Genomic DNA, 22,952 nt, shown 5'->3' with positions numbered 1-22,952 from the left:
ATACAGAATGAAGGTCAAACTCATTAACATGCCTGTCAAGCACTTCAATGACCCTCGATTTAAAACAGTTATTTTCTATTTTAACTTTTTCCGATCTCCCCCTTTACACCCCGTCCTACAACTTGTCTTCTAAGTTAATGAAAGTTTGATCAAAGGTCTTCTTTCTTTAGGATTTTTCAGGAAGCAAAACGTGTACATAGTTGATAGTTTATCTTTTTAATTCTGACTTCAACAACTTTCAGTCAGGCTTATGGCTAGTTTCTTCATTGTATTTTCCACCACTATGATTGCTGTGTTATGTCTCCTCACTCTTCTAGAATTTAAAGAAGCTGTGTACCTAAAAGATGAAATGCAAGTCTTTCTTCAGTGCATTCTGAACGTTTCACTAGCCAGACCCCCAAACTTCAGTCTGATCTTGGATTTCCATCCTTCATTATAGGCCTTTGCAAAGGCCATGACTGCCTTCTCCTCTCCCCTTGCATATATAAAAATACTATTATCTCCAAGAAATCTTCTAGTTTATTTTCTTTGAGTTATTTGTTACCTTTTGATCTACTCCTTCATAATTCAGTCTCTATTCACTGTACCCTCATTCTCTGCTATGCAAGTGCTCACCTGGATGTACTGTGTTGGTTGTGAGTTCTTGGGTTGCTGAAGATGAAGTCTGTGTTTCATTATGTTTAAGTGCTGGTCAGAACCATAGAGAGGATTTCACACATGCATTGGTTAATTTTGTCCCTTCTCTGTGTTAAAGAGCATGTTTGAAAGGCTTGCTCTAAAGCCATATATCATGTTGGTCTCCCTCAAAGAAGGGCTTTTACTATAATTCCTCTGTGGGAACCACACTAAAGAAAAATTTCAGGGTTTTTTTTTTTGTGTGTGTGTGTGTGTGTGTGTGTGTGTGTGTCAGTGAAGCCTCAGACCTCAGCATAGTAACTGCTGCATGGTGGTTTCACATATTTCTTAATAATATTTATGAATTTTCTCATATATAGCAACTAGCTGATGAGATGATTCTTGTGAAGTCCTTTCCTCTCCTCTAAGCAATGCTTCCATATTCATTACTGCAAATAGAGAGGGCCAGGAATGTACATGATAAGCCAGAGAGGAACTGGGGATACTTTGAAACATGCACACTTCTGGGACTCTTCGGATAATATAATAACCCAGCACTAGACTTGCCCTGAAGCTCAATATTGTCAGTAAGCTCTGGAGAAAATATATTAGTGTTATTTACATGACTTACAGCCTCAAGATATTTATCTAGGCATTCTATTCAAATTTAACAGGTTAGCTATTGCCTGAGAAATAAAAATAGATATACAAAAAAATTAGTAAAGTTTAGCTATTGAATGACATCTGTCCATCATGTTATACATTTATTATTCTTTAACAAAATATTTTTATTATACAGATAGTTTATCACCATGATAATTAAAAATATGCCATATTTATACCTGACAACCAATAACTGTATTTTTTTTTCCTGTATGGCTGATGCTGATAGCAGTCTACTTGGCTTTCTGTCAGCTCTTCCCATGATGAGTGGTAACTCTTCACAGGTGTATAACAGTATTAAACCGATATAGTGGGGAGAGAGGTTCAATTCACCCGAGGAATACAGAGATGACTCAGGGCAGAAGGTAGACTCTTGGGGAGGACCTCCTATCTTGAGACAGTCTAGTCAATTTCATCTTCTCTTTATCTCAGTGTCACTCCATAGTAAGCTAGTTTGCATCGAGTAACTAAGACATCCTCCTGTTTAGTTCTTAATTTTCATTATGGTTTTTAGACAATTTATTGTCCGTATGGTATTCCTAATACTCTTTGTAAAATGTCAATCAAATTATTTAAAACCCTTGTTGTAAATTTACATAATAAGAATAAAACTTAACTTCCAAATCTTGGAATTGCTTCATTATGATAGCTCCTTAATTTTCAATTTCATCTATTTCTTTCCTACTCCACACTGCAACGTGCATATAAACTGCTCTCCAGGTTTATTGTCACCTTTCAGCTGAAGGTGAATGCACACATTCAAGTATTAGTGCCTTTAATATGCCATGTTTTTTTAAACCTGGAAAGATTTTGTTGACATTAGCACATCTACTTTCTCATGTTTTAGGATTTAACTTCAAGCTGGGTTTATTTTTTTAATGTGTTTCCCTCATCCTATCTGTAGCCTATTTATACTCTGTCACCCATACTTTTTTTTTCTACGTGTTTTAATTTGCAAAACAATATGTCTGTTTACTTGTTTAATGTCTATTTTGGTGTATAGGGTGAAAATTCTAGGAGATAAGAATTTCTGATTCACTACCATAAAATAAAAATTTATTGAGTGAATGAATGAATCTTAAGTTTATACTTCATTTTGGAGTAGGGAACTGCAATCCTGCTTCTACTCTTCCTCATTCTTCCTTGACCTATTTTCATAATGTATGAACCCAGTGCACTATGGAAGACTCAGATAGAGGGTAGAATTTCCTGAGTCCTATTGTACTAACATTGTACTAACATCTTGCTATTCTTAAGGTGCTATTCCTTCCATCTTCCCAGATGCTGAAATGTTCTTCCCATTATGTGAGAGGTGACTGAGAAATGAGAAGCAATACAGATACAACATTACTTAGACATGTTACCTCCTTGTAGATAGTCGTTATGTTGACAGAGCTTAAAACCTTGGGGTGAAAATGTGGGGTAGAGGCCAGTGTGTACAATTGTTTGAAATAAAATGATGTGCGATGTGTACTGGCATGCCAGTGTGCCGGTAACTGTAAGTGCAGGTATGCTTATGAGTAACAAAGGGCAGGAGTGAAATGTGGAGATACAAGTAGCAGCCGAACAATTTCTAAGACCTTGTGAAAACTGGGACACATCCAAGCACTGATGCCTATAAAAATAGAACAAGTGAGCAAAATCTACGTTGTTGAGAGCAGAGGACTGATTTGATAACAATGAACCATGGCACACACTAAAAGCAAAACTTAGACTGAGTTTTGTGGTGCACAATTTGAGTTAGGGGTTTTACCTCACTGGAGGTCTATGGGAAGAAACTGGACATTATTTAAATGACATGAGACTGATTTTTGTTGCTATTGTTTTTGTTTTTTGTTGGGTTATTTGTTTTGTTTGTTTGAGACAGGGAGGTACTTATGAATAAAGTTGAGTTAAAAATGTGCCAGATTCCCATGACAAGTCATAAGATAATGCTATACTCATCAGCATAAGATACGGGAGCTGGACATTGCCAACTATAATGAAATCATTGAGAATGCCAGAGCCAGGATCCTGAGGAGATGTTTTTAACAATTCTGCATTTCTAGTTCATATGGAAATGCTAATTCTACTTATGAAAGTAGAGTGCAGACAGGATATTATTATGATCAAGACCTTACAACAGTAGAGATGTAGAATGGTTCATTAATAATGTTATAGACAGGTTTAGCATAGAATGCAAGCAATGTAGCCAAATAATTAGTTGTACATTTCAGGCTACACCTGGATTTTGTGTGATCCTATTACTTTCCAAAGCTAAACAGGAATAATGTTTCATGCTACTTAGGGTACTCAGATGTGAGCCAGTTTTTGTTTTTCTTGCAGCATTTGTCCCTGGAGAGAGCCTGAATCTTCTAAAGCCTCTTTGAGAAAGGCAGTATGTTATTTTAAAGTAGTAGTTAAGGCCATCCTACTTGGGTGATGATGGCTGTTTCCCATGGCTAACAGCCATAGTCGCCTCACAAATAACCCAAGTATGTTTATTTTTGCCAACCTGCTCACAAACATGTCCACAGTGATTCTGGAAAAATAGCCTGTATGTGTTTCAGAAAGTCATCTTTGTGTTTCTCTCTTGACATTTCTAAGGAAAGAAAGTAGTAGAGAAGTTAATAGCAAGGTAGTTTAGAGGGGAATGAACAAGAGTGTGAGATATATTATCCAATTTTACACTCTATTGATGTATCAGAAAGTAGGAGATTATAATAGAGAGAAAAGCAGGACTCGAAGAAATGAAGAGGGGAGGGTCTGAGAGAATACACTGTGCCAGGGAAGTGGATGGATACATTACTCGGTGAATGCTGACGTTCGCCCTATGAGGAGGCTAATATTCTAATATTCACCAATCATAGTACGCACCTTTGGGGCAGAGCATTGGGAAAAAGAAGTTGCTGAAGTTCTGTCTGAACATGAATTCCATTGCATTATTGACTTACATAATTGGCATCAAGACTGAAATTCTAGTTGAATTAGACTGGATTTCTGAACATTCTATATTAAACTGTGATCTTTCTTTAAAGGTTATATTTTACCTTATATGCTCATAGTAAGTCAATTAACTACAAACAAAGTTGCCCAAGAAGCAAACTAAACTTAATGAAGACTAAAAAAAAATCTTAATTGCCTTTTAAATTTTTTTCTGTGTAAATATGTACTTGTGATTTTTGTCTTCTTAATTAGGTTAACTATTTCTATTGTGATTCATATTATAATTTTGACTTGGGTAATATATCTTTTTCTTAGTGTCATTGTGGAACCAAATCCCAAATGTGATTGGTTAACTACAAATTCTACATTCCTACTCCTACTGGTGTGAGTTATTTTGTGCATTGAATGTCAAACATTATGTTTGGTCAAACACCTCCTATGAGGTCATCTCATGCTAGCTAGTAGCTTGAAATTGTTGGTATTTATTAGTTAACAGTCATATGTTACTGTCTTTCAGAAATAATTTACTAAAATTGCATCACACTTCTCTTGACCTGCAAAAACCTATTCCCTTCTTCAGACAAAATCCTGTCTACTGACAGAGGCATTGCATTTACTCTTGAAAAGTCTAATCTTCTACCTAGAGTATCTAGGAATACACTGGGTCTCCAGTGAACCATGCCACTTATCTAGCATGGTCATTGAAATTAAGGTAGTCTGTTAGGTCTCTGTCCACTGTAACTTTTCCCCCCTCTGACTTTAGAAGGACAGCTTACAACAAGAGAAGATATACTGCATCTATATCATTGTATAAGCAAAACCTTCATTTCTAAGAGCACCAAGATACTAGACTGGGATGGTCAAGCCTGTTAGTAGTACATAGGGAGACAGGATGGTCTTCTCCTATAATCTCAACATCATTCCCTTTATCAATCTAAACTCATTTTTTTCCATTCACAGTAAAAACTATATGAGTCAACTAACCACTTTATCTAACCATTTCTTCACTGGTAAAATGAGCTCAAACTTTGAACAGCCAAATCACAAACCACTGGTGCTGGCACATTCTTGGCTTCTTAGGCTGGGAACTGCTCATCACCACTGACAGACGACATTTTGATTTATGTGAAATGAACTCACAGTGCAAATAAAAGTAATTAACTTCATAAACCTTGAATTTAGGACAATTCAGATTCCAATACATTAAAGTATTTTCTTCAAAGACAAAAGGTCTTTATTTTCTCACATAATCTGTAAGAGGTCATCTACCTTTAAATTGATAAAATGCTGGTGCCAAAAAAAATCCTTTGACTATTCTGTGGGATAAGTCAAATACCATCACTGTGAATGCTTCCTTGGGGCTTGTGCTCTGGTGGGATTTGATAAGGATTCCAAAGTTTTTTTTTTCCTTTTATTATTTTTTATTACAATGCCTGTAGCTGACAATGTGCCCTGGTTAGTTTTGTCAGCTTCATACAACCTCAGACAAATCTGTAAAGATGGAACTTAATTGAGAAAATGCCTCCATATAAGGGTCCTGTAAGCAAGTATGTGGGGCATTTTCCGTATAAATGACTGACTGGTGTGATAGGTCCTAGCCCACTGTGGGCACTAGAACCCCTAGGCAGATGGACCTAGGTTGTACAGGAAAACAGGCTGAGCAAGCCATGAGGAGCTTCAAATCCTGCCTCCAGGTTCCTGCCTTGAATTCCTTCTTTGGCTTCCTTTGATGACAGACTGTGATGAGAAGTAAGAGCCAAGTAAACCCTTCCCTCCGCAAGTTTCTTTTTGCCATGGTGTTTCTATCAAAGTAATAGAAACCCTGACTAAGACACCATATAAATAAGATGCATATTTATGTGTGTATGAGGTATTTATGACCAGAAAAAAATGTCCAGAATGGGGACAGAACAAATGGAAACTCCTCATCTAGGGTTTCCTCCAACCTATGTGAAAGAATCACAGTGATGACTCAGAACTATCTTTTTGTTGATGCTCTAGAGTTCCCCTTGTTAAGTTTTCTTACTATCATAGAGAAAACAGTTGAAATGCAAAGACTTCTTGCTGGTGCAAAGAAGCCAAAAGGAGACCAAGAGGATTCTAGGGGTTCAAGAGTGGTTTACTTGCTCAAACCCTGAAAGAGTCTAGCTATTTGATCTTCTTCCCACATCCTTTGATAGTTGTCTAGCCTTCTGGTACACGAACCTACAAGTATTTGTTGCCTATTGATTGATGATGTGAGTCTTGCTTGTAATGTCAGCAATAGAAACTGACTACAATTTTTACAATTTGTTGGTTTTTGTACTCTGTGAATGCTTGAATTGCAAGATAGCAGGAAGAAAGGAAGGGAGGGGGAAGGAGGGAAGAAGGAAGAGACAAGGAGAGAGAGAGAGAGAGAGAAAGAGAGAGAGAGAGAAAGAGAGAGAGAGAGAGAGAGAGGGGAGGGAGAGGGAGAGAGAAAGAAAGAGAGAGAAAGAGAGAGAGAGAATGTTTAGGATAGAAAAGAGGCCTTTGGTTTACCTAATCCCATCTCCAGCATCAGGGCTGAGGGAGATGTCTGGTATTTGAAACTCTCACTTGAATGACTAAGGTGTTAGTCCCTTATGGACCTCACCACTTGGTTGGGTCACTGTACAGGAGTGACAAAAGATTATTTACACCTGTTTGATGTCTGCATTCACTGGAGTGCTGTCTGTAGATGCAGAACTTCTTGTAAATGACAAACTTTCTGATCTGCTTCCCTGTATAGGAACATTTTGAGAAACAAGTGGCTTTAGAAGCTGGTACATTAACTGCAATGTACCATTTGAAAGATAATCCCAAATCCCATCACTCATGTGTCTGCCTGTGGGTTTCCTGGAGAGTGAGGTTGATTTGGGGATCAAGGATCAGCTGCTGAGGCTGGCACTTAGGAAAGACAAGCCAAGCATTCACACCCCAGACCACTCAATACCAGCATTGTCTCCAGTCCATCTTTCATAAGGGGGCTCCAAGAGGGGGAGGGTATGGAGTGGGGGAGAGAAAGTAAACCTTTTAAATGCTTCAGGAGAGGATTAGAAAGAACAGATACCATGTGAATATGGAAAGCCCTTTGCACAGACTATGAAATTAACTTTGGCTTTCAATCTGAGAGTTTCTTCTCTATTTCTCATCTTGCTGGTCCCTTCTGCAGCATGCCTTCCTATCCATGTGCATGTAGCTCCATTTGTCAAGGTCTGTGTCTCTCTCGTGCCATGACTCCCCCCTTCTTTCCTGGACCCTTTCTCTTGCCCCTTTCTAGCTTGAGTCCACCTCCTTCTCCCCTGTCTTGAACAGTACCTCTGAGTCCCATCCCCTCTTCTTAAGAAAATCAGCCAGGCCTCAGATGGAGCTGTTGTCCTGACAACCCAAAGGCGCATCAGGCTTTCATTGAGGCTGGCTGCTGTTGAAGGGGGCAGTTGTGCAAAGCGAGGGGCCACGCTGAGGGAAGGGAGGGGGGGGGGTGACGCGCGGGGCTGTTGAAAACCAGCAGGGTAGGGGGGAGGTGCTGAGTAGAGCGAGAACACGCCAGGGACTGGAGGGAGAAACAGGAAAGGGAGGAGGGGGAGAGAGCTCCTGGGTTGCTGCTGCTGCTGCTGCGAGAGGCTGTTTCTTTACTCTCCCTGGCAGGCTCTCCCGCTGCCTGGGAAAGTGGGTTACAGAGGGAAGGAGCTCAGCCCAGACGCTGGCAGAGAAGCAGCCAGCCACAGAGAGTCCAAGGAAGCACCCCTGCCGTTGACAGTCGCCTCCTCAATATTAAGCATTTTTATATTTGCACTCTTCCTTCGGAAAATTTCTTCCTCCACTTTCTCCCCCACCCCTGCTTGGATTTGATGAGGGCTTTGTTAAGTCTCAGAGGGGAAAGAGATTGAGAGAGGGAAAGAGAGAGGCAAAGTGGAAGGGAGTGCGCGCTGGACCCGCCCGAGCAGCCTTGGCAGTGGCTGCTAGCCCCGCGCGCTAGAGCCCCTCTCAGTGGCCAGCAGCGCGCACACGGGAGTCCACCGCGGACCAACTCGCCGAGGCCACCATGGTTGGGAGAGTTCAGCCCGATCGGAAACAGTTGCCGCTGGTCCTACTGAGACTGCTCTGCCTTCTTCCCACAGGACTGCCCGTTCGCAGCGTGGATTTTAACCGAGGCACGGACAACATCACCGTGAGGCAGGGGGACACGGCCATCCTCAGGTAGGGCTTGCGGGCAACTTTTCTGCTGCGTTGGTGTCAGTGTGTGTGTGTGTGTGTGTGTGTGTGTGTGTGTGTGTGTGTGTAGTCTTGAACTCCAGCTGCGTGGGGTTGCAGGCGTGTGTGTGTGTGTTGTGTGTGTGTGTGTGTGTGTGTGTGTGTGTGTGTGTGTGTGTGTGTGTGTGTGTGTGTGTGTGTTTCTCGTATTGATAAGCTGGGAACAAAAGTCAAGGGAATTTGGTCCCTGTCAAGAACCAGTGGTGCTGGTGGAATGTTGTTCACTTCTTTGAACGCCTTTTTCTCTAGTCCAGAAAGCTGAACTTAATCTATGGCATTAATGGCAATGGGCTGTATTCATACTGTGGTAATTGCTCGCGCTTTGCACTAAGAGTTTTGTTGAGGCTCAGGCACAAGAGTAGTTGAGTTATGGCTCTCAAAGAGTGGTACACAAGGCTGCCTTCTCCTTGTTCCTCTGTGTGTGTGTGTGTGTGTGTGTGTGTGTGTGTGTGTGTGTGTGTGTAGTGTTGCTCAGCAAGGTTCTCAGTCCACCCTAGCAGTAGTTCTGATAGAAGACTTTCTGTAAAGATCTCTCAATTGATATCCTGAGCAATAAATCAATCTTACAACTTTGGATGATTACTGAGGCTTTTTTGGAATGTGGATAGAAATCAACATGAGAACTAAGAGACTAGGGGAAAACGGATCTACCCTAATGGCAGGCCTTTAAGAATAGAAAACTTAAATACAGAGGTGAAGAAGGCTTTAACCTGGCATTATATCCACACCACAAATTGACTATTGACTTCAAAGTCTTATTCCTATGCAGGGCTGCCAGACTTGGCAATATAATTTGGGATGGGAATTTGGAAAAGCATCCCAAGTCCTTGAGAGTTTGACCCTTCTAAGGTAGAATACTTGGATGGTATCTAGTCATTCCTCTTCATCCTCAAAGCCCACAGCTTTATTCCTGCTTTCTCTTCTACCTCCCCCCTCCTCAGCTTTACTTGACTCTCTGGCAGATAATAATAGAAAAGGGGGAGGAAAGAAAAAGAAAGTATTCTCCTTGGGGATCTTTTAAAATCTCATTTCCTCCAAATATAATGACCCAGTGTTGGTCTGTCTATCTAGGTACTATTGCTGGTTATGGCAATAAAGAAAAGAGTATGCCATAGAAAATCAACCTGTAATCTGTGTGGAAGAAGCTGATAGTGCATAAACCCCGGGGCATCAGGGAGCAGTTGCATGGCAGAGCTGCCGACAGCAGCAAAGTTTTCTTTTCTTCTCTCAGAAATAAATTTGGTTGGCTGTGACAGAATGTCCTGCTTTGGGATCTCTAGCCTTGTTAGAGATGAAAGTGTGTGTGGTGTGGTATGGTGTGAGTTGTTTGTGTGTTGTGTTGTGTGTACAGATGTTGTTTCAGATGGTAAAGAGTAAGCACATGATAGATAATGTGTGGGTATTCCTTTCATCATTTTCTGAGCTTTGAATGATTATGAATCCCAAATACAATCCTAGCCAGAGACTTCCCTCTTGTAGCTCTCCAGCTTTGTCAACCTGTACGTGTGATTTATCCACACAGAGTAATACGATTTATAGAGTAATTTATCTGTTTGCAAAGGGATTTGGACATAATGCAGAAAATATTTTTGCAAACACACAAGCATGCCATCTCAGCTGCTGCCATTTGTATTCGCTAACATCATTAACCCTTTACTAGCTGCAAAACCTTGGGCTTATGCTTATCCTAGAAGTGATTTTTTTTTCCAGATTCCAGGATTGAAGGTGAGAACTGTGTATACTCTTAATGTAACAAACTTTTGATTTTAATGATTTAAAAGTTTTCTGTATCTTTGTAAGTCAATATCACCTGCATCCTAAAGTATGTGGGAAGCATGTACATGTTAATGAGAGGAATAAATGGATTCTGGCACTTTCATGTAACAGAAACATAGAAGTCTACATGTAGGAGAAGCAATCTCATTATATAAATAGCTATTTATGATATGAAGGTGCTTTTGCATGGTGATGGCTCACAAGAAACAGAGTTTTGTTCTTTTAAGTGTCACACTTTGTCAGATATTACAGTGTGGAGATGGAACATGTGTGAAAAGATAGCAAAAGCAGCACAGGTTATGCCTAGGAAAAGGGTAAACAAACAAACAGCATGCAAATAAGTCACCTCTGGGAGGCCATTGCTTCTCCAGACTTCACCTAACATGGTCTTTGTTTTTTGTTTTTTGTTTTTTTGGTTTTTTTTTGAATGTTCTTTGACTTAGACAAGGCGTTTTTATGAGATTGGTGAAGCTCTATCAGAAGTAACTGTGGAGAGAGTTACCTTTGTTTCCTTAGCTGACCTTCTTCTCAATGTCTTTAACTGAATCCAGTCTGCTTTGTGGGTCAGTTTCCTGGTGAAGAATGAATAGTGCTTGCTGTTACTTTCTGTTTGCAAGTCTAGCCTGGGAAAGGCATGCTTCCACTTTATTTGTGGCATTTTGCTGGGAGTGTGAGCTTCTAGAGGAGGAGAGGAAGGAGAACTTGATTCATTTGGCAACCACAGAAGATGTTTGGCACTGAAAAAGTGAAATGGCAAGAAGAGAAAAATCCTCTCTTAGTGAGTGTGTGGCCCTGAATAATTTGAAATTGCAATAGGAGACAAGGGAGGCTTGTAGTTCTGATGGTCCAATGGCAGGAGCTTAGCTGATGTGTCTGACTCCAAAACATTTTCCTTCTTGTTTCCATAAAACAAGAGTTTCTGCAGGAATTTAGGGACTGATCATTATTTTTATATAATATAACTTTTGCTACAACTGTGCATTGTGTTAGGGAAGGGATCATCTTGCAGTCATATTCTATTATCTCTATCTTTTTGAAAAGCATGAAAACAATAGTCTTATGACAAAACTTGAGGGAGACAGACTGACACATGCATGCCTAACCAGGTTGTTTCTTGGAGGAGACTTCAGATCTTCACAAGCAATTGTATGAGGATCTGATGAGAACCACAACATTTCTGCTCCCAAGCCAAGCAACCAAAGTATTGTCCACAGATCTCCAATGAAGTAGAAATAAAGTGCCTGGAGTTCCCATCTAGATAGAGTGAATACAAACATGGTTTTTGGCTGTTTTGCATAGGAAAACATGTGACACATACCTATCTCTGGGATTCTGCTCATGATGAAGACTCATGAGTTTTTTGTTGGTTGGTTGGTTGGACTGTTTGTTAACAAACCCTCGCTACTTCAATGCTACCATCTTAAACAAGGCATCCTATCAATTGTTAGAAGAATTTCAAGTCCTTGTCTTACTAACCATTGACCCTGAACACAGACATCCACTGCTTATTCTGGTTATTCTAGATGTATTAAAACACTGTAGGTCTCTTGAAAGATCACACACAATTGGAAATAGGTTGTACTCCACAAAAAAACTTTCAAGTTAAGAAATTTCAATGGCCACACTAACCATCTTATCAGCATTAGCAGCATGTATCTGGAAAGATGTTGATGGGGTGCTAGATCTCAAACAACTACAGAGGCTGAAGAAAACATTTGCATTATTATATACCTGCTCATGAAGTTTCTCTGTTAACATTCATATGCATATACAGTGTAGATATAATATAAGGCTGTATATGGTAAAATGTAGGGTCTACCTAGAAATGTGATTGTACTAAAAACGGGATATTGAATCGATACTTATAATTCCATCCCTCCTTGATGTTTGAGAGATATTACAGTATTTTCATGATGATAATATCTTCTCCATTTAAATGAAAACATATCTAATACATATATGGGCTTTTGAAAGAAACTAAGAAACAATGTGAATGGCACTTAATTTTTGTTTTCCTAAATTTTAAGTGTTTACATCCCTGTTTGTTTCTGTATTAATAGGGGGAAAAGAAAAAACAAAAAAGGATGGGGTTATTTGACAATAAAATGTAATACATCATGCTCAAACTCAAGAGAAAACATGACTCCTCTTCTATAAGGCATCTGGGACGCCTACATTCACGAAGAAAGTGTCAACACTCGAACAAACTCCTGGCACAATATGTGATTCTTTTACTACTTATAATTCACTATTTGAAAACAAACTTTGTGGGCCTACAATAAGAGTCTGTGACAAATATGAGCTTTCCTTTCTCTGAAGCTAAGTCACTAAAGGTAATCAAAATTTATTGGCTATCACTAATACTTTAAGGATCATCCATTGCCCATAAAATGCTTCATTAAATATATGTTGTAAAGAATGGAGTTCAACACACTGTATATCATTTGGTTTACAACATTTTATATACATTTTACTAAAGAATGCTTATGTACCTGTGAATTATACTGTTTGTTGTCATTTATGGCCCAAGAAACAGAACAGGCAAAGCTCATGAGACAAATGCAAACTGCGAATTTTTGTGCTTTTGCAAGTGTCAAACACCTGAGTATATATAAACACACATACAATGTAAGGTGAAGGCAATTTTTCTGGTTTATGTAATTTTGCCTTCAAATGAATTGTACAACTGTGGTGATTCATTCATGCTCTAAGTCAATTGGTGAGGGTTCAGCATTAGTGTTTCCCAAAACCGATCTTGCATAACAGCAAACTCAGGCCAAAAAGGATTAATGCACTTTGTTGTGGTCATTGCTAGCCTTGAGTACAAACAGCTGTGACTCACCTGATAGGAAGTGGGCTGAATATGCTGGTTGCAGCCTTGTCATCACCAGAGCCTTAGAGATATCATTTCTCCAAGCTATTGCTATTGCTCCCGGGTTTCAGTGGACAGCCCTGTGCTCTGCATGTGTTGCCTGTGAGTTCCCAAGACTCATAAGATCTCAGTTCTAAATTTGGATCTCTCCTTGTAGGCTATGTCTTTGAGCAAATCCCTGAATTATTTTGAGCTGCAGTTTTCAGTTTGAAAATGCTGAAACTGTCTATTTTAGTTAGTGTACAGAGTTAAGCAGCTCACAATAGGTAAAGAAGGATATTTTGTTGAACTGTAACATGCTACTCAAGAATGAAGACCCACTCATGTTCAAGTTACATGCAGCCAGATATTTAGTCTCTAGGAAACAGTTATACAAGGACCCTGTTTCTTGAACTTGAACACTTGAGCCACTAGTTTTCAACGTGTAGGTCACAACCCCTTTTTGAGGTGTGTGTGTGTGGGGGGGGGGGTGTTAAATCCTTTCACAGGGGTCCCCTAAGACCACCATAAAAAATAAAAACATATTTACTTTACAATTCATAACAGTAGCAAAATTATAATTATGAAGTAGCAACAAAAATCATCCTATGGTTGGGGGAGGGTCACTACAGCAAAAGAACTATGTTAAAGGGTCACAACATTAGGAAGGTTGAGAACCACTGATGTGAGCAGATAAGAACTTTGCATGAGGCCCAACTCCACAATGTCTGGTTCATTTGGCCTGCATTGTAGTCTGACAATCTGCACTTTTACCAGTGCTTAAGTGACACTGAAGGTAAATATCTGGGCTGAAGTTTGAGGACCACTGCAAGGTTTTCATGGAGGGCACCATGAATATCACAGTTATTTGTTACAAAGTGGAATCTGAATTGATTCCAAGTTGGCTATGAGGATCTGCATTTTTAACAAGATCCCCAAGAGGTTAGTAAACACTTTCAAATTGGAAACTCCCCGATTTCAGTTTTCACAGCCATGCATTTTATCTGGAGAGCTTTAGATTGTAGATATTTTTTTTTTAAAAAAATTCATATGCATTGGTGTTTTTCCTGCATGAGCATGTTGGGTACCCTGGAACTGAGCTACAGACAGCTGTGAGCTGCCATGTTGGTACTGGGAATTGAACCCAGGTCTTCTGGAAGAATAGTTCCTTTAACCACTGAGCCATCTCTCCATCCCTGAAGCTGTAGATTTTGACACTCATAAACTCTCATTGGATTGGTTTGAGGAAGGTCCTAGCCTTAACTTGTTGCTTCTTGTTTTAATGGTTCAGTCATGTAAGCAGAATGGAGAACTACCAGATTAGTGAGTGAAAAAAAATTCACTTTTACAAACCACATTCAAGGCAGCACTTAATAGACATGCAGTAAAATTTTAAAGTCTCATATGGTTTAAGAAATATGGTATCAGACAAAAAGATTCAAATTCAATTGGGTAAAGGAGATTGCCATAGTCCCATCTCTTTCCTATATGATTTCATCACTATCAAAAATAAAAAAAAAATAAAAAGTGGGGTGACTTTATTATAGACCCAGTTTACATAATATATGTTGAAATTGTATCATAGCTCCATGTCTGAAAACTGTTGTCCTGTGCTCACTGTTTGATTTAGTATAGCAGGATTTAAGTCTGGCTGTTTTTGCCAGTGTTTTAGTGTTGTTTTTAATGCTGTCTCCAAGGGAGTTGAAGGGGAATAGTCAGACAAGAAAACCTTCTTAGTTAGACTCTATTAAAACAGGCTTAATGCTTCTCCATATTAATGTTTTCATGTACACAAATATATGGTTCACAAAAACAACTGGATTTGTAGAATTCACTTTGCTTTTACATGCTGATCAGTCTTACTTTAAATTTATAAACAATACTTTATGTCATAGATAAAGACTTTTCATGTTTTCATGAAGTGTGTGGTAAGTTTAGGTGGCTTAATAAGAAGCCAGAAGAGTCAGATCCACCACCCAGAACTAGCCTTATCTGTTGGATGTGGATAACAGACCACTGCCAGGCACACAAGCCACTCTAACTCTCAAATGAACAGAGAGCACTGAAGTGTTTTATCAACTATAAAATGCTATAAAACACAAGCTCTTAAAGATTATTGTCATACTTAAAACAAAATAACTTTTAGAAAATTAGAAAATTTAATAAGATAGCTTTTATTTTTATGGTTCTTGCTGCTCATTTGTTTGCAGCTCTTTTTATTAAGTCCTGTAAAGTCACAAGAATCTTGAAATATCATTGTATCACTACTTGGAGTGCAGGGTGAGTGAACACGTCTTGTAGTCCCCTGCAATCAAAACAAGATTTCAAGTTAATGTGTGATTAACCTTTGAAAAATAAAACCCTTTACTCCAGGCTTTGTTAATTACTGCTGGAGAGATGCACAGAAATTTAGAACAGGAAAAACCTTAGAGATTAGGCAGTCCACTGTCATTTAGGTGGTTGCTCAAAAGCATAAAAGATTATTTGAGCCTAAAAAATTCCTGTTGGTATATTCTCATACAATATAATGAGAAACCATTTCCTTGCTTTTCATTGCAATTCATGAAACATAATTTCATCAGTCTTCATATCCCAAATTATGCTCAAAATTTCCCTCCTCTTTTCTTTTCCTCTCTGGGAACTTTTCTTCTCTCTATTCCTTTTTCTGTTTCTTTTCTCCCTCCCTCCATCCTCTCTCTCCTTTACCCCAACCCTGCAAATAAAGTTTACATTTGTTTGTGGAAAGCCATCCAGTTAGGGACAGGCAAGGATTGTTTTCCCTAAAATGACCCATTTTTAACTTGCTCACTGTGTCTCTAAGCCAAGGTTGTTGTCTTTCTTCAAACTGTAGCCTCAAATTTCTATTCTCAGAGCCATTCTTGTATTTGGCAAGACCTGTCCCAGGATCTCCTGAGCTCATTTGAAAGTCTTTTTCCATCATGACCCTGGTCGTTGTGTTTATTGCTCAGACTTCTTTGGTTACAAGTCTTTTTCCCAAGGTTGTTCTTATTACTCATTTATTGTTACCCATGGCCTTAAAGCTGGTTAAGTTCTGTACTTCCTCTTTCAGGGGGGACTCAGTTATGACCAGTTAGAAAGATGTGATCTGAGCCTTTACTTCATTTAATTAGCTGTCCAGTGCATACCCTCAGAGGTTACTATACATGTTAGAGTCCTTGTTGTTTGTTATTTAAAATACTATTTTCAACACATATATAATATAATATAAGTATATATTATGTACAACTTGCTTTGGGCTAACAATGACTGTGATTGTTGGTAGTTCAGAAAGAACCAGATGCAGAATCTTCTTAACCCTTGTAAAATATACTCTATGGAAGAGTCTATGGGTTTTTGCCTTGGCATGCACAATTAAATTTTTGACGCTCCTTTACAGGGGCCAAAGTGAAATCAGGAAGAGCAAAAACCTTAGCCAAAAGAAAGGCAAATTACAATGGGGTAAATATTAGAACACTCCCTCCATTGAAACACAGAGGTAGACATTAGAGGAACACAGGAAATCTGCCTATGAAGACTCAGTCACAAATGGTAGGGAATAGAGAAGGAACAGAGTTCTTGGAACATAACTTGAATACACAGAGGCCTTGTGAATGAGCAACTTGAAACATAGGATCAGGTGACTCACTTAACCTATAAAACCAGGGAACATGGGCCTTAGAACCAAAACTCTGTATAAAGCCTTTAGTAATGTTGGGGTGATTGACAGTGAACTTCAGAGTGCTGTACTTTACTTCTTATTTGTAAGATGAAAATCATAGAACTGTGTCTAGCTCTGTGGGAGAGAAAATGGAGACAAAGTTTTGAGATGACCTTGATTCTCGATAACTAAGTTAGGCTTACCAGACTGTATCTCTCTACCCAGACTTCACAGGATTGGTATTACCAGGAACCTGAGTACCCCTCCTGGTATCCCAAGTCTGTTGTTTTCCAATATCAGTTTTCAAATATCAGCAAATTCGGCAAAGGTCCTTCTTTGTCTATAGATCATTAACTTGAATAACCCTCTATGACCAGCTTCCTACACCAACTACTTGCACCAATTCAGTGCTTCTCATAATCTCAGCTCATGGTATTCTCTTTTTACATACCCAGTGTTGGTTCCTAGATTCATTTATAATACTCTCTTCTTGGAGCCTCTTCATTTGCCTTCTACTCCCATTCTCCCATTATGCTTCTTTACTAGATCGCCCCTCCCATACCCGCCTCCAGGCTCAGAGCTCAGTTATACTGCTGTCTTGTTCAGAAAATCCTCTCTAATTCTCCAGGTGGGCTAAGTGTCCTATTTATTTTCACTGATAGCCTCTTTCCATACCTTGTGCTTAGCATTTCATATACTCTGGGAAAACATTCTGTTTATTTCCTCCTTGCCTCAAGGACAGACATCTAATCTACTTTACCATTTAATCTCAGAATTTAGCTTAGGATCTGTAGGAGCTCAAATAAATATTTGCCTGGTAAGCTGAATACTGAAGGATGATACCACTATGTATCAAGCAAGACTAGAATTTGATTTATAAAAGAAGAAACAAATTAGGAGAAGGCAGGACTGAAGGAAGATATTTTGGTATGAATTCAAACACTGTTAGATTAATTATGGGTCTGCAATTGCAGAAGACATAGAAAAAAACAAATATCAATATTCTCTGATTGCTGGTGGGGATGAATATGTGGGTTTTGCAACAAGTCCTTTCAACATTTCTGAGAGCAGCTACTTTCCAAGCATGGATTTCCAAAAATGGGAAAACAAATGTGCATAGTTTGTGCAGATCCTAAAGTTCCAGCAACTTCATGTGCACAGGACTCATGTGTGCTCCTGAGGTGTGGTGCTGAGATTTCTCCCCCTAGTGGTGGTGGCTGAGGACCTGCAGAGTCTAGATCAGGATTTAGCGTCTTCCTATGGTCAAAGAATGGTGTGCAACAAACAGGTGTCCATTCTACTTTTGTTTTGATGGTCTTTTCTTGGCGACTAGGAAAAGGTAAATAAACATCACTTTCATTTATAAATTTCTCCCGAATGATGGTGCCAACCCGAGTTTTGCATTTTACAGCTCATTACTCCTTCTTGGAGAAACAAAACTAAATGTATAGTGAACTTTGTAATACTCTCAAGTTCTCTCCTGTATATCTGTCCATGATGGAGATGGACATCATTTATAAGAGGCTAGAGGAGAAGCTTATAACTCAGAAAAAACTTGGCACAGCACTTTATACAATGCCACATTACCATTTATTCCAATGTAATATATGATCATACATTTCCATATTAATTATCTGTGGATTGTTTACAGTAAATTATACCTTTCAAAAGTTGTGCATTACTCATGACACCCTTGTCTCATAATTCCCTATAAGGTACAGAGGATGAGCATGGCCATAACGCAACTGAGCAATAAGGAACGTCAAGCATAGCAAACGTCTACTTGTGAAAACATTGGTTATGAAGAATATCCTGACTTCTTTTAGTGTGCCTTTAGGCAAACATCACTCTCATATACCAGACTATTCATTTTGTGAAACTTTAGCTTTCAATAGTTTCAATTTATGTCCTGACATAACTGAGGATTGTTACCTTATACATTGTTTGCTGTATTTGTAGGAGCATACCTTAAGATCAGAATTTAATATACCTGTCATTAATTTGGCAGATGGTGTGAGTCTTCTTGATGCTCTGTCTGTCCTTTGTTCTTTCTTATTTGGTGGATAATATGAAGAAATAGCTATAATACACCCAATGGACTGCTTGACTTGTAATGGCAGATTAGATAAACAACAAAAGAATGTAAATTTTGGTTCTGAAAAAGCCGTTGACTAAATTAACTTTAGGGGTATTATTAGTTTCCTTTGCTAAAATATCAAAATGAGTATGATTCTTATTGGCTTTTTTGTATCTTTGTTTCAGATAGGGTTTCTCTGTAGCTTTGGAGACTATCCTGGAACTTGTTCTGTAGGCCAGGCTACCATGAACTCACAGAGATACTCTTGTCTCTGCCTCTCAAGTGCTGGATTTAAAGGTGTGTGCCAAAACTGCCCCACTATTACTGACTTCTTAAGAAAGATCGTTATCTGATGGACCAGAGACATGTGGCTAAAAATAGTTGAGTTCATCAGAAGAAGAAATGCATGTTGTTGTAAGTGGAATGATGATTTGCTCAAATTAAAAACGAAACAAAACCAACTCCAAAGTTATCTTATAAGTGTCTTTATATATGAAATATAAAAATTATATATGCCTTAGCTATTACATAAAAGTAAAGCAGAACTCAAAATCTAGTTCTTCTAAAAATAAGACTATATATTTTTACAGAATCTCTTATGAGGTGTAAACAATTTGTGTCATGAATATGCATAATCTTTATTGTATGGATGTGTTTAAATGAAGATACTAATTTTATTTTTAATTTATGTCTACAAATATTTATAATTATATATGTGCAAAAGCATAAAATTTCCATACCACATAATGAACTTGGGTCACAACACATTTTAATAGGTACCTAATTAATCTGATATATCAGTAATGAAGACTTTTACTGCAGAAAACCAAAACTTTTAGGTTATCAAGGATGGGAACACCATATAAGCTTCACATACTAAGGTTCTTAATTTTTCGATTGGTTTTTTATTTTATATACTTATTATACTAGGTGCTAAGTCGGTTTTCTAAGAGAAGTAACATTTCTTGTTTCCATCCAATCTGAGTTATTGTGTGGTTCCCAAAGACTAAAGTAGGACCTCAAAGTTTTTCTTCATTTGCTCTAACAGTACAGATGTTAATGCTACTTTAACTGATGGATAGGTAATTGTGTTTTGTTTAGGATAGCTTCAATTATTTGTACTTGAATCTCAAGTGCAGACTAAACTCTTGTCATGCAGGGTTGATCTAGTGACCTACTAGTCTGTTATTAAGCATGCCTGCTGAAGAGGATGAGATTACCTACTGAAAGATGAGGAAGAATTTTAACTAAATTTCTATATTATAACACATAAAATATCAAAAATATGCTATCATACCCTTTTAGTTTTAAAGTACTAGACAAATGTAATTATTAGAACTATTTCAAAAGGTTAAGCTGACACATCTGTTTGCATTATGCCCGAGGCAGGACAAAATTTAAGAATGTTTAGTTGTAGAAGTGTTTGACATCAAATCTTATAAAAAACAAAAGTAGTTTCAGAATATTTGTGATAGGCAGATAATATGATCCTAGTTATAAATGAAAGGGAAATGTACATTAAATGGCAGGTCAACCAGAGGAAACTATGAAAGATGTTAAGTACTAGGATGTAACTTTATACAATTTTGAAAAATAAGCAGTGACTATTAGAAGCCAACATGGTTTCCCTGGAGACATACTGAAACAAAGATAATAGGTTTCCTTAAAATGGAAAAAAAAATAAGTTGGTGAATGAAAAAAAAATACACGTTTCACCTTGAGGATCTAGATTTTGACAGAACTCTTCTTCTAGATTCAATAATAGGTTATGGATTCGAATGAGGTAAATTCTTTGCAGTGTTAAACAGAGAAAGACTTTTGGGGCTAATTTTTCTTTAGGCTGTCTTTGGCCTGCTTAGTAGTTAGATAATAACAGTTTAAGGACATGTTTGATGATGCATATGATGTAAAGAGGAGAGGACAACAAGATGTTACTCCACAGTGTTCCATAAATGTGGATGAAATTTTCAAGAGGAATATTGTGGCTTTGTATGGAAGAAGGGTACCCTGTGTATGTGATTTTATTGAAATTAATCCAGGAAATAAAACATTTAAGTCAGAAAGAAACACATTTATGGTACTTTAAATAGAACATGATTTAGTTGAATAAGCAAATCTGGCAAATAACTTAAAAGATGGACAGTCAAATTACATAATGGGAATTGTAAGGCATCCAAGCCAGAACACCCAACCACATGCACCATTGTCAGCTCTTGGCTTTGTATGTGTGGGACAATCACTTAGTCAATCCTGGCTTCTGTTTCTTATTTTAGAAAATATAAGTGATCTAATTATCCTTTTTTCTCACCTTCAAGGACATTATAGGAATGGATTAAATGGATCTATGATTATACTCTTGTATGTTTTTGGTTATCTTTATTAAATTTAAGTTTCTTTTCTGCCAAATAAAATGGATTTCCTTGAGCAGAAATAAATGCTGCTATTTGTACATTGAAAGAAGAGGCCAGATGACCACCAGTAGGAATTCTACACAGTTGAAATGGGCAGCTTTCCAGGTCTTCTCTGGCACATGTGTTCTATAATCCTACCATGTTTTGACTTTCCACTCTAGATTATTTTGTATGCATTTAATCATAAGTTTCATTGGTACTATATTATAATTTGGGTTATGAAGGATTTAGTCCAAAACTGTATTCTGTACCAATCTTCAGGTTTTGATATTCATGTTCTATTGTTTTCCTCCCTCTGTAGAATTTGTAAACCTTTCAAAAGATACTGACATTCCATTAAAACTGAAGTCCTATTTACAACTCTCATCATTTTTCAGGAACAATATTAAGATACATACAATCTAAAAGTTACTTTTATAGTTCAGACTGTTTCACAGAAATAGGTAAGATTAATCAGGAAAATCCTGACCTTATCCATCTTCTTATAGCCCTCCACTTCTTTGACTTGTGTTAGGAAAATTTGGCTTAATTTCACCCTGTAGTTTGACACCTCTTTATATGAAACACCTCTCACTGAAATTTCCTGCTACCTCATTTGAAAATTATGAAAACAGGACACATTATGTTCATGATCAGATTTTCCTTCTGTGTCAACCCCCTGATTAACATCTATTTTAGACTATTTTTCTCCAACAGAGTACAACAGGAAGTCACTTCCTAATCCATGTTTCTTTAGGCTCTCTATTCTCTGAGGCCTTATGGATCCAGGCCTTGAACGTTTCCATCCCTGGCTCTGTAGGGTCATAGCCATCAACCAGATGCTTGATATAGACTTTCTTTTTATCAAAGACAGTTTTCAGAAGAGTGGAGCAAGTTATGGCAGAGGTCCTGGACCATTTCCTTTGAAATCTGCTGGTCTTAAGATGAGCAGCACTGTGGTGTGTCAGTTTTTACTATCACATCAAGTTCCCTTTCCAGGAATAATAAAGCAAATGAATTTAAATTTCTGACTTTTCTCTTCTTACAACTTAAATATCCTCTGCCACTCCATGGGAGATCAACAAACCAGCAGCATGCAGCATTGTGTCTAGGTTAATCATGTAGCCACCTACTGTAGAACCTAAGTCTTTCATTGAAACCTTTGCTTTCTTATTTTAGATGCACCATTGTCTTATTTTATGTCATTCTGCAAGGGGACTTTAATTTATTTAAAAGTGCAACTGCTAAAATTCATAAATAGCCACTGTCAGAGTATGAAACCAGGCTCTTCCTGCTGGTCTGATGGGTTCTCAGCTGACTGCCTTTTCATTTACAGTATTTATGAAGAAAGAGGCATATTTGTAAGGCTTTATATAACCAGGACAGTTTAAAGTATATAAAACGGAATTTGGGTAATAATTTGAAAAAACCTCAGCAACATCGAAGAAAAGTGAGAGATTTAAAAGAAGAATGAAGGGGTAGAGACTTTGAGAGGATCTGATATTAAAAATTCAGGAAAGCCCAAATACCCCCATTCACAAGCATATCACTTGTGTGAAAGTGCAGAGTATTCCAAAATGGCAAAACTGTAAACACAAACATGAAACTGGGACTTATTAAAAGATAATGAAAGGGGGTATAAATATTATTTGACAGTTTTGAATAAGTAAAGATTGGTTCTGTAACAGTAAAGTTGAAGTTCCTCAATCATGGGCTCTTGTAGAGCTCAAGAATTATTGCAAA

At 38.1% G+C, this 22,952-nt stretch overlaps 1 protein-coding gene across 2 annotated transcripts in view; it reads left to right on the top strand.

The window, feature by feature from the left end:
* The first annotated feature begins 8,248 nt into the window (after positions 1–8,248).
* Lsamp (limbic system associated membrane protein) overlaps positions 8,249–22,952 on the top strand; it is a 630,412-nt gene continuing 615,708 nt past the window's right edge. For both annotated transcript variants that reach the window (XM_027412676.2, XM_027412674.2), the window contains exon 1: positions 8,249–8,403. In XM_027412676.2, coding sequence (XP_027268477.1) covers positions 8,249–8,403 — 155 coding nt within the window. The remainder of the gene's footprint in view (positions 8,404–22,952) is intronic.

This window comes from Cricetulus griseus, chromosome 4 (genome assembly GCF_003668045.3).
Source record: "Cricetulus griseus strain 17A/GY chromosome 4, alternate assembly CriGri-PICRH-1.0, whole genome shotgun sequence".
NCBI classification, from domain to species: Eukaryota; Metazoa; Chordata; class Mammalia; order Rodentia; family Cricetidae; genus Cricetulus; species Cricetulus griseus.
Note: the sequence above shows the minus strand (reverse complement) of the source record. Positions and strands in the feature narration are given on the sequence as shown.